This window comes from Panthera tigris, chromosome C1 (genome assembly GCF_018350195.1).
Source record: "Panthera tigris isolate Pti1 chromosome C1, P.tigris_Pti1_mat1.1, whole genome shotgun sequence".
Classification (NCBI taxonomy): domain Eukaryota; kingdom Metazoa; phylum Chordata; class Mammalia; order Carnivora; family Felidae; genus Panthera; species Panthera tigris.
In genome coordinates, this window is record NC_056667.1 from 208,314,071 (window position 1) to 208,330,840 (window position 16,770).

At 44.3% G+C, this 16,770-nt stretch overlaps 2 protein-coding genes across 11 annotated transcripts in view; one reads left to right on the top strand and one right to left on the bottom strand.

The window, feature by feature from the left end:
* Nucleotides 1-13,242, bottom strand: part of COL4A4 (collagen type IV alpha 4 chain) — a 130,367-nt gene extending 117,125 nt beyond the window's left edge. For 7 of the 10 annotated variants that reach the window (XM_042995500.1, XM_042995501.1, XM_042995502.1 and 4 more), the window contains exons 1-2: nucleotides 12,434-12,622; nucleotides 10,921-11,083 (exon numbers count right to left, since the gene is read on the bottom strand). The gene's annotated coding sequence lies outside the window, so the exon portion shown is untranslated. Of the gene's footprint in view, nucleotides 1-926; nucleotides 974-10,920; nucleotides 11,084-11,944; nucleotides 12,086-12,433; nucleotides 12,623-13,175 lie in introns of those variants that run through there. The other 3 variants (XM_042995497.1, XM_042995498.1, XM_042995499.1) reach the window with 3 other exon arrangements.
* Nucleotides 13,243-13,338: 96 nt separating this feature from the next.
* The window catches only part of COL4A3 (collagen type IV alpha 3 chain), a 132,537-nt gene continuing 129,105 nt past the window's right edge, over nucleotides 13,339-16,770 (top strand). Inside the window, exon 1 of the mRNA XM_042995517.1 lies at nucleotides 13,339-13,592. Within this exon, the coding sequence (XP_042851451.1) occupies nucleotides 13,506-13,592 (87 nt within the window). The 5' untranslated portion in view covers nucleotides 13,339-13,505. The remainder of the gene's footprint in view (nucleotides 13,593-16,770) is intronic.

The following is a 16,770-nucleotide window of genomic DNA, read 5'->3' on the forward strand; positions in this document are numbered from 1 at the left end:
AGGAAAATGTGAAAAGAGAAAGACTGATGGTCCATCAGAGAATGAAAGACTAGCTCATTCCCAAGAGCTGCCCCATTTCTGATGCAGGCTTATAGTCTATTCCCTTTATCTGAGCAAACTGACCTGTCCAGCCAAGTCTGATGAAAAGCATTGCTCTGCCCCCATAGCGGGTCCCAAGGCTGGACACCCCAACAGGAAGCTCTCTTGGAGGTTCCCCCAGAGGATCCCCCAGAAGATCTCCCCCAAAGATCCTGGATCTCTGAACATCAGCCTCGTTCAACAACCAAAGTAAGGTCCACAGGCTCTTTCCCAGCCTGTATTTATTTCAGTAAGCTCTAGCTTATACAGCAAATATCATTAGCTTCTCTTTTTCCAACTCCCTGGGCTGATTTTTTTTTTTTCACTCCTTTATGAACGTTCCTGGACTCCAATTCCCCTGGGACTCCTCATGAGTCTTTGCTCGATGTTTTCCAAATGCTATGTCTGGGAACAAGATCTGAGACCTTCTAAATCATTATTTCTACTATGGGGAATTTGTTTTCTCTGCAACCCAATCTTGAAAAGAAATACACCCTGCTTGGGTTCTCATCGACCGGGGGATGGGGGCAGGGAATGATCAAGATTACAGGACCGGATAGCAGGAGACTGAGTATCAGAATCTTCCAGTCGCAAAAAGGTAATATAAGTATGATGTGTTTTCTTTTCCAAAGTAACATTAAGTCTTTGGGCTTTTTAAAATAATATATTTTTATTCTTTCAGTGAAATGAATTCCTATTAACTTAATATCTACACGTTCTTTCTTTTGACCTTCTGACACTGAGCTATCTGAAGACTCTCCGAGGTGAAACTGTTCTCAGAGTCTGAACACCTATTTGTATATACCTTTATCTTTCCAAAATAGAATTCCTAATCTGAGCAAACTGACCTGTCCAGCCAAGTCTGATGAAAAGCATTGCTCTGCCCCCATAGCAGATTGGTCTGGAGAGGCAAGAAGATCTGGGGGAAAGAAAAGAGGAATAAGCTATGACAGTCCCTCCCAAAGTACCTATTAAACTTTGCAAACAAGTAAGAAAAGTGCCTCGAAGGATAGAAAAGTGCTCCCAGAAAAAGAATGACAATGCTGTGTCCACCTCAGTGGCCGGACATCTCCTTTCGAGGCTTACACTTTCCATGTTAAGAGATGACTCAACCTTTCCCCAACATATAAGCTGCTTATTTGGTTTTGGTATTTGGAAAATCCCATATTCTTGGGTTGACTCTACCTGCAGATGTTCAAAGAGTTCAGGTTGGTTTGAGCTTTTTAGCAAAAACAGTCCATCTCAACAAGGAAGTATCACAAGGCTTATAAAGCAGGTCATGAATCTGTGTGGTCCATGAACCACTGGAATGTGGTTGGAGCTTCATGTTCTCTGAGAAGCAACACGGAAAAACTTTGAGAACTACTCAAGTAAATTCTTGAGAATGACTCTGAGTTCCAACCTGACCAGCATGCTGCTGGATTGTGGCCAATCCCGCCCCCACCTTGCCTTCCCTGCAGGTTCAGTTGAATTGTTTAAGAGTGCTATGGAGTCCTCAGTTGACCTTGGAGTTGAATCTGCTAATCCAAAGCCAACTGGACTATATCTCAGCTAACCTACTATTCTGCCAACATAGGCTTTTATTATCATTTTCTCCTTGAGGACTCCTCCCAATATCAACAGAAAAGTTGACAACAACCATAATAATGTCACTGCTTGGGAACCGCATGGAGGTGATATATGTTCCAAAAATACACAATGGATTTTCAAAACCAGATGGGCCCTTCACCTCCAAGCTAAGAATGACATTCTTGACTCAAAATGCTGTATGTCTCTTATCAAAAACACTAATCCCCCAGGTTTCTCTAGGTCTGTGATTTTCCCCTCTGGGCAGGGCCGGGTGACTCTATCTGAATTCTCTGGACCTTTCAGACCTCTGGGAACTGCCTTTGTGTTGAGCTCTGGCAGTAACACCCCATAATCCCAACAGGCAGGGCCCACCCGTACTGTGAGGCTGACGTGTGTCTTTGGTGACTTCTCCCCTCCTCCACAGAGACAATCTGCCTTCTTCTCCTGGTCCATGCATCTCATGGTTAGGGATAACAGCAGGCTCTGGAGTTAGAAAGCCTTGTGCTCAGATCTTGACCACTTAGCCTTGTAACCCTGAGCAAGTACATAACTCCTCTGAGCTTCTGACTTCTCAGCATGTGAAATTAATCCCTGAGAGAATTACATGAGTCTACACTAGTGCCTAGCACAGTGCCTGACATGTGGTAGTAGCTCAAAAAATGTTTGTTTCCTTCCTTCCTAATACCCTGTAGGAGCAAAAGAGCTCCCATACACAACATATTAGAGAAGGGTTAGAAAATTGGGAACTGGAAGCCTGGGCAAAACTCAGGAAGAGGCCAAGATTGGTCTGGAGAGGCAAGAAGATCTGGGGGAAAGAAAAGAGGAATAAGCTATGACAGTCCCTCCCAAAGTACCTATTAAACATAAGGACAGGGGCGCCTGGGTGGCTCAGTTGGTTGAGTGTCCGACTCTAGATCTCGGCTCAGGTCACGATCTCACGGCTCGGGAGCTTGAGCCCCGCATCTGGCTCTGCGCTGATGGCGTGACAGAGGGATCCTGTCTCCCTCTCTCTCTGCCCTTCCCCCACTCTCTTGCTGTCATTCTCTCTCTCTCAAAATAAATAAATAAAAATTAAAAAAAAAAAAAACATGGAGAGAGAAATTATGGAGGGAGATGAAGAATCTTCAGTTAGTGGAGAATCACAGAGTTGACATAAGTTGGAGAAGACCTTAGGAAAAGGCTGGCGTTGGGGTTTATCAACCAGAAAGACAGGTCCTTCTGCTGTCACTGTTGCTGCAGTTCCCTCTAACCCCTGCCCCACTACACACACACACACACACACACACACACACACACACACACGCACACACACTTCTTAGCCCTCCTTCTCCTCTTCTGCTTTCCTTTCTCCTCCTCTTCTCCATCATCACAATAGTCACCAACACCACGACCATAAGAAAGTGTAGGGGCACTTGGGTGGCTCCATCAGTTGAGCGTCTGACTTCAGCTCAGGTCATAATCTCACAGTTCATCGGTTCAAGCCCCACATCAGGCTCCGTGCTGACATCTCAGAGCCTGGAGCCTGCTTCGGATTCTGTGTCTCCCTCTCTCTCTGCCCCTCCCCAGTCTGCACTCTTCTCTCTCTCTCTCTCAAAAATAAATAAACATAATTTTTTTTTTTTAGAAATTATAATGAGCAGCATTGCCAGAGGACCACCTATATGCTAAGCACTGCTAAAGGCTTAACACAGAGCTGCAACCTTCACAATAACCCTGAGTGAAATATTATGATTACTTCTTTTACAAGTAAGTCACACAGGCAGTAAGTGGCATACCCAGGATTCAAACTCCAAAGACTTCCTTATTAGCCATGACATGACACAGCTTCAAAATTCATGAAAATTCATGGATGAGTTTCAGGAATTCATCTCTAAGAACAACTTTAGCCTTCAATAATAGCAGCAGCAGGGAGAGTCATTTCTGAATGTAATGGGAACACTATGATACAAAGACATTCAGCTTCCCATGAAACACCGAAAACTTGAATTTTTCTTGTGTGAAGGTCTGTATGTTTGGGATCGCAAATCTAGAAACTTCTATAGGACAGTTGGAAATCTTAAAGGGCATCGTTTCTCACTAAAACGTAGAAAAGTTGAATATTCAAACATTTAAGGTAGCCATGTAGGCGAAAGAAAGAAAGAAAGAAAGAAAGAAAGAAAGAAAGAAAGAAAGAAAGAAAGAAAGAAAGATTGATTTCACAAAATGTGTCCAAATGAACTTTAAAGGTAAACAAAGTAGGATGAGTGTGCAGTTGGTTCCAAGACAGGAGGAAAGCTTTGTCTTGGTGAGAAGGAGCATAGTGGTCATGTGAGTCTTGTACCTTTTCTGAGGAGAGCTTAACTATCTCCTTTTCCTCTGCCTGCATTTCTGTCTTCTACCCAGTGTCCATCTGTCTTGTGTCTGGCAGGAACTGGCTCCTAGAAACTCAGAATCTCCTACTGGGTCTCTCCTTTGGGGCAAGACCTGGAACTAGACTCCTCTCGGGATGCTTCTGACCTCTGGAACCTAATAAATGTTTCAAGGGCATCCCTCAAACCCAGGCTTCAAAGCTAGCCCATCCCACAGGTTGCTGCAGACCATAAAACACATTCAGTGTTTCTGTGTGGACATTATGCACCAGTAAATAACTGCTCAAAGCCAAGACAGCATGCTAGGTATGGGAAGAGGATGTCATGTGGGCACAGTGGCCGAGATGACTAACAGCTGGAAGTTTCACGAAAACATAAAGAATTCTATTATTAAAGTAACATTGTCTCCCTGTTCTAAAATTGGAAAGTGAGATTTTTTTTTCCAAACTTCAGAAATTAAGGATAAGAAGAGGTCTATATTAGTTTTTTTACAACAAAAGTATTAAGCATATGTAAAAAATAAAATAATACACAGAATTTTGACTATACATGAAAATTATAAGATTTGTAAGTTCAAGTCAACTAAAAATGTAATAATGTTTAAAATTTGAAGTGATTTTCAGTTAACTTGCCTGGCATTCGCCAGAAAGTTTTTTTCTGGAATCAACTCCATATACTTTTGGTACAACATAAATAAATACCTATGATTTTGTTCATTCAAGAAATATCTATCCATCTCCCATTTTGTATCAAATACCATGCCAGGCCCTGTAGATACTAAAATGCATTTTCTTTACCTGAAGTAATCAATATTACTTTTAAGTAGATCAGGGAAAGTTAAAGATGTGTATTGTAATCACTAAAGTAACCACTAAAAATAATTCAGAAATATATAATAACTAGAAGCCAATGAAAAATTAAAATGGAATACTAAAAAAATTGAATAACATAAAAGAATCCCCAAAAAAGGAACTGAGACAGAAAATAAATGGAGAAATGGCAGACCTAACTATAATCCTATCAACTACTTTATATGAAAATATACTAAAAATTCCTACTAAAAGGCAAAGACTGCCATACTTGATTTAAAAAAGAAAAAGCCAACTATATGCCATAAAATACACACTTTAAATAAAAAGACACAAATATATTGAAAGCAAAGGCCAGGAAAACATCTCCCACACAAATAGTACATACAAGAAAGGCAGACTGGCTATGCCAATGGCACATAAGAGATTTGAAAATAGGAAGCAACACGATACGGATCAGAAAGTTAATATACCAGAAAGCGACACATATCATAAATATAGGGACTTAGTAGCAGAACTTCAAAATACGGGAAGCAAAAATTGAAAAACTAAAAAAAGAAATAGATAATTTTTCAAACATACTTGGGAGACTAACTCTTCTCTTGGTATTTGATAGAACAAGGTAGAAAGTATCAGTCAAGACACAGAAGATCTGAACAACACCATCAACCACCCTGCCCTAATTTATACATATAAAAGACTACACCCAACAACTACTGAATATATATTCTTTCCCCCACGTGGATGTAGTGTGTTTACCAAGATAGAGCATACACTGGAACATGAAACAATCTCAACAGATTCCAAAAGATTGAAATCTTGTGGAGAATTGAATTCAGACTCAACTTCACAAACCACCTAGGAAATTTCCAAATATTTGGAAATTAACACACTCCAAATAACCCATGAGTCAAAGAAAATATTTTGAACTGAGTGATAATGAAAACAACATCAAAATTTATGGGATATAACTTACCCAACACAGGCAAAGAAAATATATATATAAATGTTCATATTAGGAAAGAAGAAAAGTCTAAAGTCAATTATCTAAGCTCCTATTCTGGAAAATGAGGAAAAGAAGAACAAATTAATCAAAGCTAAGAAATAATAAAGGTAGAACAGGAACTCAACAGAAGAAAAAGCACTCAAGCAATAGAGAACAATGAATGAAACTCTAACCTTGGCTCTTCAGTTTTTAAAAAGGTAAATAAAATTGATCAACTTGATAAATTACCATTGTCAAAAATGACAAAGGGGAAAACATGACAGACCTACAGGTATTAAAAAGATCAGGGGGGCCTGGGTGGCTCAAGTCGGTTAAGAGTCCGACTTCAGCTTAGGTCATGATTTCACAGTTCATGGGTTCAAGCCCTGCGTCAGGCTCTGTGCTGACAGCTCAGAGCCTGGAGCCTGCTTCTGATTCTATGTCTCCCTCACTCTCTGCCCCTCCCCTGCTTGTGTGTGCGCGCGTGCTCTCTCTCTCTCTCTTTCTCAAAAATAAACATTAAAAAATTTTTTTAAAAAGATCAGAATCTTCTGAACAATTATATACTAATACATTTGATAATGTATAAAAAATGAACACATTCCAAGAAAGATGAAAATTATCAAAACTGACACAGGAAGCAATAGAAAATCTGCATAGCCCTATAGCAATTAAATTCATGATAATTAAATGAAATTCAAAACCTTCCGCAAGGAAAACTCCAGGGTCAGCTGGCTTCACCAGTGAATTCTATCAAATATTTAAGGAAGAAATGACATCGATTCTTCAAATACTCTTACAGAAAATAGAAGATAGAATGCTAGGCAACTCATTTTATGAGGTAAGTATTACTCAGATACCAACTAGAGGATATTACAAGAAAACTACAGATTGATACCCCTCATGAATGTAGACACCACTGTCCTTAACACGACGTGAGCTGATCAAATACACATATATGTAAGTTCAAATTATCTAGGACAGCATAAGCTATTTTTTAAAAAACCAACAACAAAGTTGGAGACCTTACATACCCTGATTTCAAGAACCTGCTCGAAAGCTATAGTACTAAGGAAATGTAACATTGGTGAAAGAAGAGACAGGTATATCAGAGGAACAAATAAAAGACTCAAATATAGACAATTAATTGATTTTCTATTAAAATCAAGACGATTTAGTGGAGAAAGAGAAGTCTTTTCAACAAATGGTGCTGGAACAGCTGGATATCCGTATAAGAAAAGAAAATTTAAAACGGATCCTGGGGCGCCTGGGTGGCTCAGTCGGTTAAGCATCCAACTTCGGCTCGGGTCATGATCTCTTGGCTCATGGGCTCGAGCCCTGCGTTGGGCTCAGTGCTGACAGCTCAGACCCTGGAGCCTGCTTCAGATTTTGTCTCTCTCTCTCTCTCTCTCTCTCTCTCTCTGCTCCTCCCCTGTTTGCGCTCTGTCTCTGTCTCTCAAAAATAAACAAACATTGAAAAAATATTTTTTAATAATAAAATAATATATATATATATAAACAACTAATATAACTCAACAGTAAGAAGAGGAACAATTTCTTTTATTTTTTATTCTTAAGCTTGTTTATTTATTTGAGAGAGAGCTCAAGCTCGAGAGAGAGTTCGAGAGAGAGCAGGGGAGGAACAGAGAGAGAGGGAGAGAGAAATCCAAGCAGGCTCCACAGTGTCAGTGCAGAGCCCAACACAGGGGCTCGATTTCACAAACCATGAGATCATGACCCGAGCCGAAATCAAGAGATGGACACTTAACCGACTGAGCCACACAGGCACCCCAAACAATCAATGTTTTTAAAATGGGGAATAGATTTGAACAGACACCTCACAAAAGAAGTTCTACGAATGGTTAAGAAGTACATGAAACAAGGTTGAGCATCATCATGAGTTATCAGGCAAATGAAAAAAAAAAAAAAACACATTGACACACCACTGTATAACCATCAGAATAAAACCAAGACAGGGACGCCTGGGTGACTCAGTCGGTTGAGCGTCCAGACTCTTGATTCCAGCTCAGGTCATGATCTCACCATCATGGGATCCAGCCTCATGCCAGGTTCCGTGCTGACAGCATGGAGCCTGCTTAGGATTCTCTCTCTTCCTTTCTCTCTGCCCTTCCTCTGCTCGTGCTCTCTCTCTCTCTCAAAATAAAGTTTAAAAAAAAAGAATAAAATTAAAAAGATTGAGGATACCAAAAGAATGTGCCAGAAATATATGCAGGACCTAGAGCTCTCACACATTGCGGAGGAGAACAGAGAATGCGGGGGAGAACACAGAATCCAGGTGAGAACACAGAATGATACAACTACTCTGGAAAACAGCTTCTTTTGTAATTAAACATACACCTACCCTGTGGTCGAGCCATGTCACTTCTAGGCATTTACTCAAGAGCACCGGAAGCACACGGGCACACAAGCCTTGCGCAAAAGTATCCACAGCCGCTTTATTTGTAACAGCCCCCTAACTGGAGACAAATCAAACGTCCAACCGCTGGTAAACGGCGTTTGAAAAGCTGATACACATCCGGTGGAAGCAACAGGAACAAACTGCTCTTACACACGGCACGGAGGGATCTCACCAGCATTCCGCTGAGTCAAAGAAGCCAGACACAAAGGGGACGCACTGTTTGATTCCATTTGTATAAAATTCCAGAAAATGCCAAGCAATCTACAGTGACAGAAGGCAGATCGATGCTTGCCTGGGGACGGGAGTGGCAAGAGATGGGCTGCAGAGGGGCAGCAAGCGAGAGAAAAGCTCTGCGTCGTGGCTGTGGTGTTGGTGTCACGGGATGAATGCACCTGTGAAGCTCCTCGCGTCGTGCACTTTAGATAGGTACTGACTGTTTCTTGTACAAAAATCACAACTCAGTAAATTAATTTTGCATCTATTATGTTAAAAAAAACCATCACCTTCTGTACCCACCCTCAAAGGCCTTGTAATCCAGAAAAGTAAAATGCAGTACAAAAAGTTGATTTTAGACCACCCTGTTCTATTCTAAGAAGCGTGGAATCAGCTGCAAAGCAGACAAAGAAGGGTTTCTGGAGGCTTTAAAGTAAGCAAGTGCTATGATGTAGATGATGGGCATTACTAACATTCACCAAATATTTCCAGCCCTCTTTGCAGGCGTGTGGTAGTCTTTCCCCATCCCTTACAAAATGAAGTGTGGTCAAGTGACCACTTTGGCCAATGAAACGCGAGTTTAGTATAATGAGTATGAGCCACATCCCCGTGGAAGCTTTCAGAGCAGTTTCTTACTTGACACATCCTCTCCCCCTTCTGAGATGAGAGAACATGTTGCATGGGAATTTCCAGGAGGTTCCTGAGTGGCTATCATAAGCAAAGCATCCTCCCCTCTCTCGCCTCCCCACACTCTGGGGTGAATACGTAATGTAAACAGAGAGGAAAATCTTGTTACTGGAAGCCTCTGAAATTTGGGGACTGTTTCTAACTGCTCCAAAAGCAATCGGTCTTTTCCCATACGACGTGCAATTTTAAGTGGAACTCCGACAATGTCTTAGAAGATGGGTTTCAGAGGGAACTTGCAGGGCACTGGCTAGAAGGCTACCGTAATCCATAGATGGTAAGTGCAGGAACTAGGCAGGAGCTTAGAAAAGCAGTGAAGGAATCCAGAGATGTAAAATGGAAAGAGCTGACAGGAGTTGATAATGACTCTGAGTCTCGAAAACAACCTAAAAGAGAAGGTTTTTGAAAGAAAAGGGATGGCTAAATGGGGAGATGAAGCAAAAAAAAAAAAAAAAAAAAGATTAAGGAAAGGAGGAGCTACGGCCACCTCATCAAAAGCAGAGGCACATCCCTGTACAATAAAGGCTATAGAAAGATCAGGAACTTTGGAAGAAAACAGACCTGGGTGTGAATCCTGAGGCAACTGGTTACATCACTTAAGTCATTCATTTACCAACAGTAAAGAACGCCAAAAGGACCCCTACCCGCACGGGGCTTACATTCAAAGGGAAGGAAGTGACCACTATACATTTAAGTACCGTGTAGAAAACCCACATGATGTTGTCATTATGGAAAAGGGGCAAAATAATAACATAAGGCTTGTCAAAGGCAACGACCACTTCATTTTGTTCAAAACTTTCATCTGCCATCAACATCAAAGTAGAGATCTCTGTGTCCTTTGTACGTACAAAAAGAGCCATCCCCCCCTTTCCTTCTACTTTACCACATTTTAAGAACCAACGGTGAAAAATCAAGTCCCTTCACCCCAAGAATTCTGGTTTACTGACACTACCTAGTGAGTGTAGCAAACATTTTGTGTGTCTATGTGTGTCTGGGTGTGACTATTTTTTTTAATTGAAATATAGTTGACACAGAATATTACATTAGTTTCAGGTATACAACACCGTACCAAAGGAGAGTGTATGTATGTGGTGGGGAGGTGAGGGATGGGTGGTGAAATCTGGCTTTTAGACAAGCCACTTCTCAAAGTTTAATGTGAGGAGGAATCAGTGGGAGACCTTGGTGAATGTAGGCTCTGATTCAATGGGTCTGGGGTAGTGCCTAGGATTCTGCATTTTTTTTTTTTTTTTTTTTTGAGTAGGGTCCATGCCCAACATGGGGCTTGAACTCCCAACGCTGAGATCTAGAGTCACGTGTCCTGCTGACTGAGCCAGTCAGGTGCCCTGAGACTCTGCATTTGTAACCAGCTCTCCAGAATGCCGAAGCTACTGCTCTCAGGATGCCAAGTAACATTGTTCTAGATGTCTTAGTAGTGGGTTGACCTCAAGGGAGCTAGTGGGGCGTGTTTGACCCTTGCCCTTTCCTACTGAGGAACTCCTACTCCTACTGAGTTGAGAAGAGCATCTCTATCTTGTGCCGCCATTTCTAATCGCGTTCATCCTACTTTCCTTTATGTGCCTGGAGAATCAGATCCCGAAATGTGCTTGTTTGGGGAAGACCCTGGACAAAGAGCTTCTAATGCCTTGCTGCACTGGATTCCTACAGCTCCTTGAGGTGGGGACCATGATTACGCCCATTTTACAGAAGAGAAGACGCCAGCCCAGATAGTTTAGCTCACACTAGCAGGTATGGGAAGGACTCAAAATCCAGAGTCTACCCCAGAGACCAAGCTCTTAACAACTGCTTCCTCCTTACCGTGTTTACATCACAGGTTTCTTTCCTGCTCTGTTGCAGCATCAGAAGCGTCTTGCAGTTGATGGCTGCCTCCCATTTCAAAGTCGACAAAGCCAAGTCTGATCTTCTTTCAAAATGACTTGGTTTCAGGAAAAGGAATTGAAATCCAAAATGGAGAAATCTTCTGGAATTAAAAGAGAGGGTATTCAGCACTAGCATTGAGGGGTTTTTTTTGTTTTGATTTTTTTTTTTTGTCTATAAAGTAATGTGAGTTCATAGAATATTATCATACATCTTTTGGAATTCTTGGACACTCATATTTCATCAACTGAGCACCTGATGTCCTACCTAACAAGGGTGCCAGGAGAAGGTTCCTTAAGAGCCTTCCCTGTCAGTAGGGAGAAGCTACTCTGTACCACAATGCAACATTATGTGTGCTAAAGAGTTTAATATATGTCCTTTTGATTTTTCTACAAAGAAGAGACCCTAATTCAATTCAGCTAACCAAAGTTTGCATGTAAAACAGTAGCTCTCAAACACAGTTGCACACGGGAATTTCCAGGGAATTTTACAACACACCTGAGTCCTACCCCTGAAAGGTCTGGTGTGACTGGCTTGGGATGCATTGGGTGTCAGGATTTTTAGAACTTCTTAGGAGATTCTAATGCACAGCCACAGTTGACCATCGCTGGCATGAAAAACAGAGGGAAGACGGTAAAATTCACTCTCCAGCCAAAAAAAAAAAAAAAAAAAAAAAAAAAAAGGGTGGGGGGGGAGAGGAGATGTCTTCATCCATCCGCTGTTAGGGTTTTGCCTACGTACATGGCTACATAGGTCTAACACAATAATCAACCCTATTCTAAGTGCCAGCAAGTGGTTCCCCACAATCACTGACCAAACCACACATTTCACACTTGGCATTTGATGGCCACCTACTGCAGATGTCAGCAACACTGCCCCAAAGCAGGGGTGCTTAACATGGAGACGGAATTCAGGTGGCCTGTGAACGTATGGCAACAAAAAGCCCATGTCCCTTTTCTCTAACCTTTCCTGGAAGTTCCCCGTTTCCGGCAGTGATGAATACAGGCTACAAACCACAATAGCATGGGCACTTCTTGGGAGTTTGCATCCGCTAATCCTTTCACATCTTAGTTTTGCCGTTACGGATTACGGTTGTTGAACGGATCTGCCGTTAGACGGAGGGGTCTTTAGTGCGACGATAAGGTTGCACCTCTGCGGCTGTATCGCCACTTTGATGCTCTGATTTGTACTCCAGTAGAAGTGACTCTGATTTAATTGCATTTTTCTGTATGTAATGACATGATTCCCAGAAGGGATCTAAAGGCACCCCCCACCCCCACCCCGGAACCAACGTGGTGAGTGGCACATCGGTTCACTGATCTGAAGACAGGGCCCTAAGAAGCAAGACCGTGCGCGTTTGTATCCGCGTTCACGAAAGGCCCTCTCAGGAGCTCGACACCCAGGACGAAGTTGGCTCTTGGTTTTCCCCCGCGTTTCCGCAGATAAGATTTACCCTGAAAAGCCAGTTCAACGTAGCAGAGAATAGGATGGGCTTTCTCTTTCCCCTCAGCTGCCTCCTGCTCTTGGCATTCCCGAGTGCCCAGACTGCCAGGCTGGTAACTCGAGCCTCCAAATTAATCAACACACAGCGCCCAGTTCAAGCCCAGGCAGACAAGCCCGGGAGCCAGACAAGCTCTCCTCTGGTGACCCCGGGGCCCCAACCCCGCAGCCCCTCCCGCCACCCTCACAGGCCACGCTTCCTCCACTGCCCGCCCCCGCCCCGCACTCCCCAGGGCAGGTGCCCGGGGCCTGGGGGGGGGGGGGGGCGGGCGGGCCGCGGTGGCCCCGACTGGGCGGTGGGCGTCTTACCTCGTCGGGGGACGCTCGCCGCGCCGGAAGCCGCTAGGTCGCAGCCCGCGCGGCGCGCACGTCCCGGTTCCGCCGCGTCCGAACCCACGCGCGACCCGGCGGCCTGGTGCCTGCGCTTTCACCGCCCGGCGCGGCGGCTGCACGTTGGCGGCGGGTGGAGAAGCGGCGAGAGGGCACCGCCGCGGGAGCCGAGAGCAGGCAGGGCCGCCCGAGTGCCGACGCCCGGCGCGCCTCCCGCTTAATCTGGGCACGGCCGCTGGCCACTCCCCCCACCCCGCTCCGCCGCCTCTCCAGCGCACACCCCCAAATTCCCCACCTCCCACCCGCGCCCCCCAGGCCCCGCCCCGGCCCCAGGACCTCGGGAGCATCCTCTCCGAACCCCTTACCCTGGATCCGCGCCCACCTGCCCCGCAGCGCGCGGCCTCCGCTGCGCTCCTGGGCACGGTGCCCGGCTCGGAGGGACATTGCCTGGTGAGTTGAAGGGGAGGGGGGACGAGGGCGGGACCTGCGCCACTTCTTCCCTCCCTTGGAGCCGCAGTCAAAAGCCTCAGTGGGGAGGGACGGACGGCGCGGCTGAGCCCTGCAAAACCCGCCCCGGGCGGGCTGGCGAGGCGAGCTTCACAGCCGGGCTCCCCAACCCGCGCCGCGCGAGGGACGCGGTGGCCGCAGAGCCTGCGGGTCACTGGACACGCCGGGGCTCTGAGCCGGCGCCCACCATGCGCCCCGGGACGGCGCGGAGGCCGCCCGCGCTGCTGCTGCAGCTCCTGCTGGTGCTCCTGGCGGCGGCGCCCACGACAGGCAAGGTGAGTGCGGGGCGGCGCGACCCCCCAGCCCCGCGTTCCGGGGACGCGCGGGCCCCACCTGCGGGGCGCAGTCCTGGGAGTCCCTGCCCGGTGCGCTCGTGCCTGGGCGGGCAGCGTGGGGATGCGAGCGAGCGGGGGATGCCGGGGGAAACAGGTGGAATACGCTGGAAGAAGGCTGGTTGGGAAAGGCGGGGAGCAAGCTGGTCTGGTTCGTAGGAGCCAGGGATACTGGGGAAAGTCTCCAGAAGTAGATGATAGATAGATAGATAGATAGATAGATAGATAGATAGATAGATAGACAGACTCCAGAGGTAGATGATAGATAGATAGATAGATAGATAGATAGATAGATAGATAGACTCCAGAGGTAGATAGATAGATAGATAGATAGATAGATAGATAGATAGATAGATAGATAGATAGACTCCAGAGGTAGATGATAGATAGATAGATAGATAGATAGATAGATAGATAGATAGACTCCAGAGGTAGATGATAGATAGATAGATAGATAGATAGATAGATAGATAGATAGATAGATAGACAGACTCCAGAGGTAGATGATAGATTAGATAGATAGATAGATAGATAGATAGATAGATAGACAGACAGACAGACGTGGGTAGATAATGGCCAGGGATGAGAACACCGGATATAGAGACATGCGATGTCACACTGGTGAATCAGAGCAGGCAGCATGGCCTGGCAGAGAGCACAGAGGGCCCCAGCCCTGACATTTCTTAGCTGTCACCTCACACTGAACTCTGACCTCTCTGGGGCTCGGTTTCCCCCCTGGTTCGAACTCCCACTCCAGTGTTCTGTCAGCACTGTTGGGAAAAGCTAATCCCATCACTGAAAAGTTAGTAGCACCTTAGAAATAAAACTCATGTTAGGATGAATTAAGCAGTCTGTCACTTTGATTTTGACTCATAACTTGAGAGATCCCAGATTCACTTAAAAGCACTCCATACTTCTTATTCTTTGCAATTAAAGATGAACTGGGTGTCCTCCAAAGTGTTTTGATTCCTAGTTTGACTTACTTGATTTGAACTCAGTGGAAGTGAAATTTAACTTCTCAGATGACTTCTGTGATTTTTACACGTAAAAAGTTAATTTGGGTGTTAAGGCAGCGTCGGTGTCATTCCCATGGATGAGCAGTTTTACAATTTCATGATTGAGATTGTAATTGGAGGTCAGTAGTCACATAAATAAATGTCACCTATAAAGATCGTTAGAGTCTATGACCACATGTTATCTATTTTTTCTTTTAAGTTAAGACACGAGAGATGAAGCTAAAACCCTCTTTGGCATCTTCATACCTCTTTCCCTCCCTGTCCAAACAAAGGTCATCCACTGACCACTTCGTGTTTCTTTGTGGACATTTTCTGTGCATTTACATACTAAACAGACTCACAAACAACATGTAATTTTATTGGTGGTTTTTAACATAACTGATACCATGCTATATGTATCCTTTTGCAACCTACAGATCTGTCCATGTTAGTATTTAGTTAATTTATTTATTTATTTTAAGTTTATTTTGTGTGTGAGAGAGAGAGAGAGCATGAGAGGGGAAAGGGAGAGGGGTGTAGAGAAGGAGAGATAGAATCTCAAGCAGGCTCCATGCTGCCAGCCCAGAGCCTGACAGGGGCTCGATCTCACTAACCATGAGATCATGATCTGAGCTGAAATCAAGAGTTGGGAGCCTAACCAACTGAGCCACCCAGGCGCCCCTGTCCATGTTAGTATTTAAGATGGATTTACTTCTTCTTCTTTTTGCCCTGTTGCATGACTTTCCACGATATATGAATATGCCAAAGTTAATTGAATCATCCCCCTATTAATTTACACTTAGGTTACTTAGTGTTTTACATTCTAAAGGATTTTGTGAGCCATGTAATCTCTTCATGTAGCTGGTTCTAACAAAAATGCACTTTGCATAGACTAGGAATGCCCGACCCAATACTTCTGAGCATGCTATAGTAATCTCATTTAAGTCAATGTAGATTGTCTGCCAACTTTAATCCAGGAGCAAATAAGTCCAACAAGCAAGAAACCTAAAGGGAGTATATGTTGTGGGAAGTGTATGTTGAGGCAGAGGTCCAGAGCAGGGTTTGCACATCCTTCCAGACTCCAAAGAAGAGGTGAGGTTGGGGAAGGATGGAGAAAGAGGGGTATGTAAAGATCAGCCTGAAAAAGTGATGCTCTATGATCATGCAACCTCTAATTATACCAATTTGTAATTATGTTGTCATATTCCCTTATTCTTTTTTTTACATGTAAAATTTCTGTCTTGAATTTGGCCAAATCTTGGTGATTTTCTTGCTGATATTACAATTAATCCATTTGTATTATTTTTAGCATCACTTGAAGCAAGTCTTTGTTACTATTTATAAGAATTATCCTTTCCATTGCACTTGCTGAATTACATAAAAAGTGTCATTAGAAACCATGAAATGTCTGTAGAGAAAAGGAATCATAAGTTAACCAGTAACTCGTCCAAAGAGTGCCAGCCAGCAAGGCTCCCTCCACAGGGTAACTCTGGCATTGGGCAGGGCACTTGACCTCTCTGAACCTCAGTTTTCTCATCTGTAAAATGAGGCTGAAACCCCTGGTGAGGCCAGCAGGTGAGATCATGAGTCAGGCCATGGAGTAGGGGCCAGTCTTCAGGGCCAACCATTTGTGGGCATTCTAGACTCCAAGATCAATAATGCCAGAATCCCTGCTTTTCTCAGTGGAGAAGCAGGGGCAGTTGGGGGGGGGGGGCGTGGTAGTGTCCAATTTCCATTAGAAATCTCTCAAAGTCTCTCAAAGTCTAGATGTTAGCAAATAAGTCAAAACTTTACAAAACACACCGTATTTTTTGTAAAGGGCTAAATAAACTTGGGGCCAAATAATGTGTAAGTGCGGGCTAAATTGAGCCTTTGGGCCACGGTATTTATCGTCTTGGTGCTGCACTAGTTACAAACATCATTTTGCTCTAAATTTCTGCAATTGGATGTTAGCAGTTTCTCAAAACAGGGAGAGAGTAGCGATGTCGAGCCCACATTCTGAGTTCAGACTGGGTGGAACTGTCCACCCACACAGTTCGTTCTGAAGTGCCCTGAGTGAAAACCAGTCCCTGGCCTGTCTGTTCAGCTCATCCTCTGGTTCTACCGCCATGGCCAGGCCCAGCTCC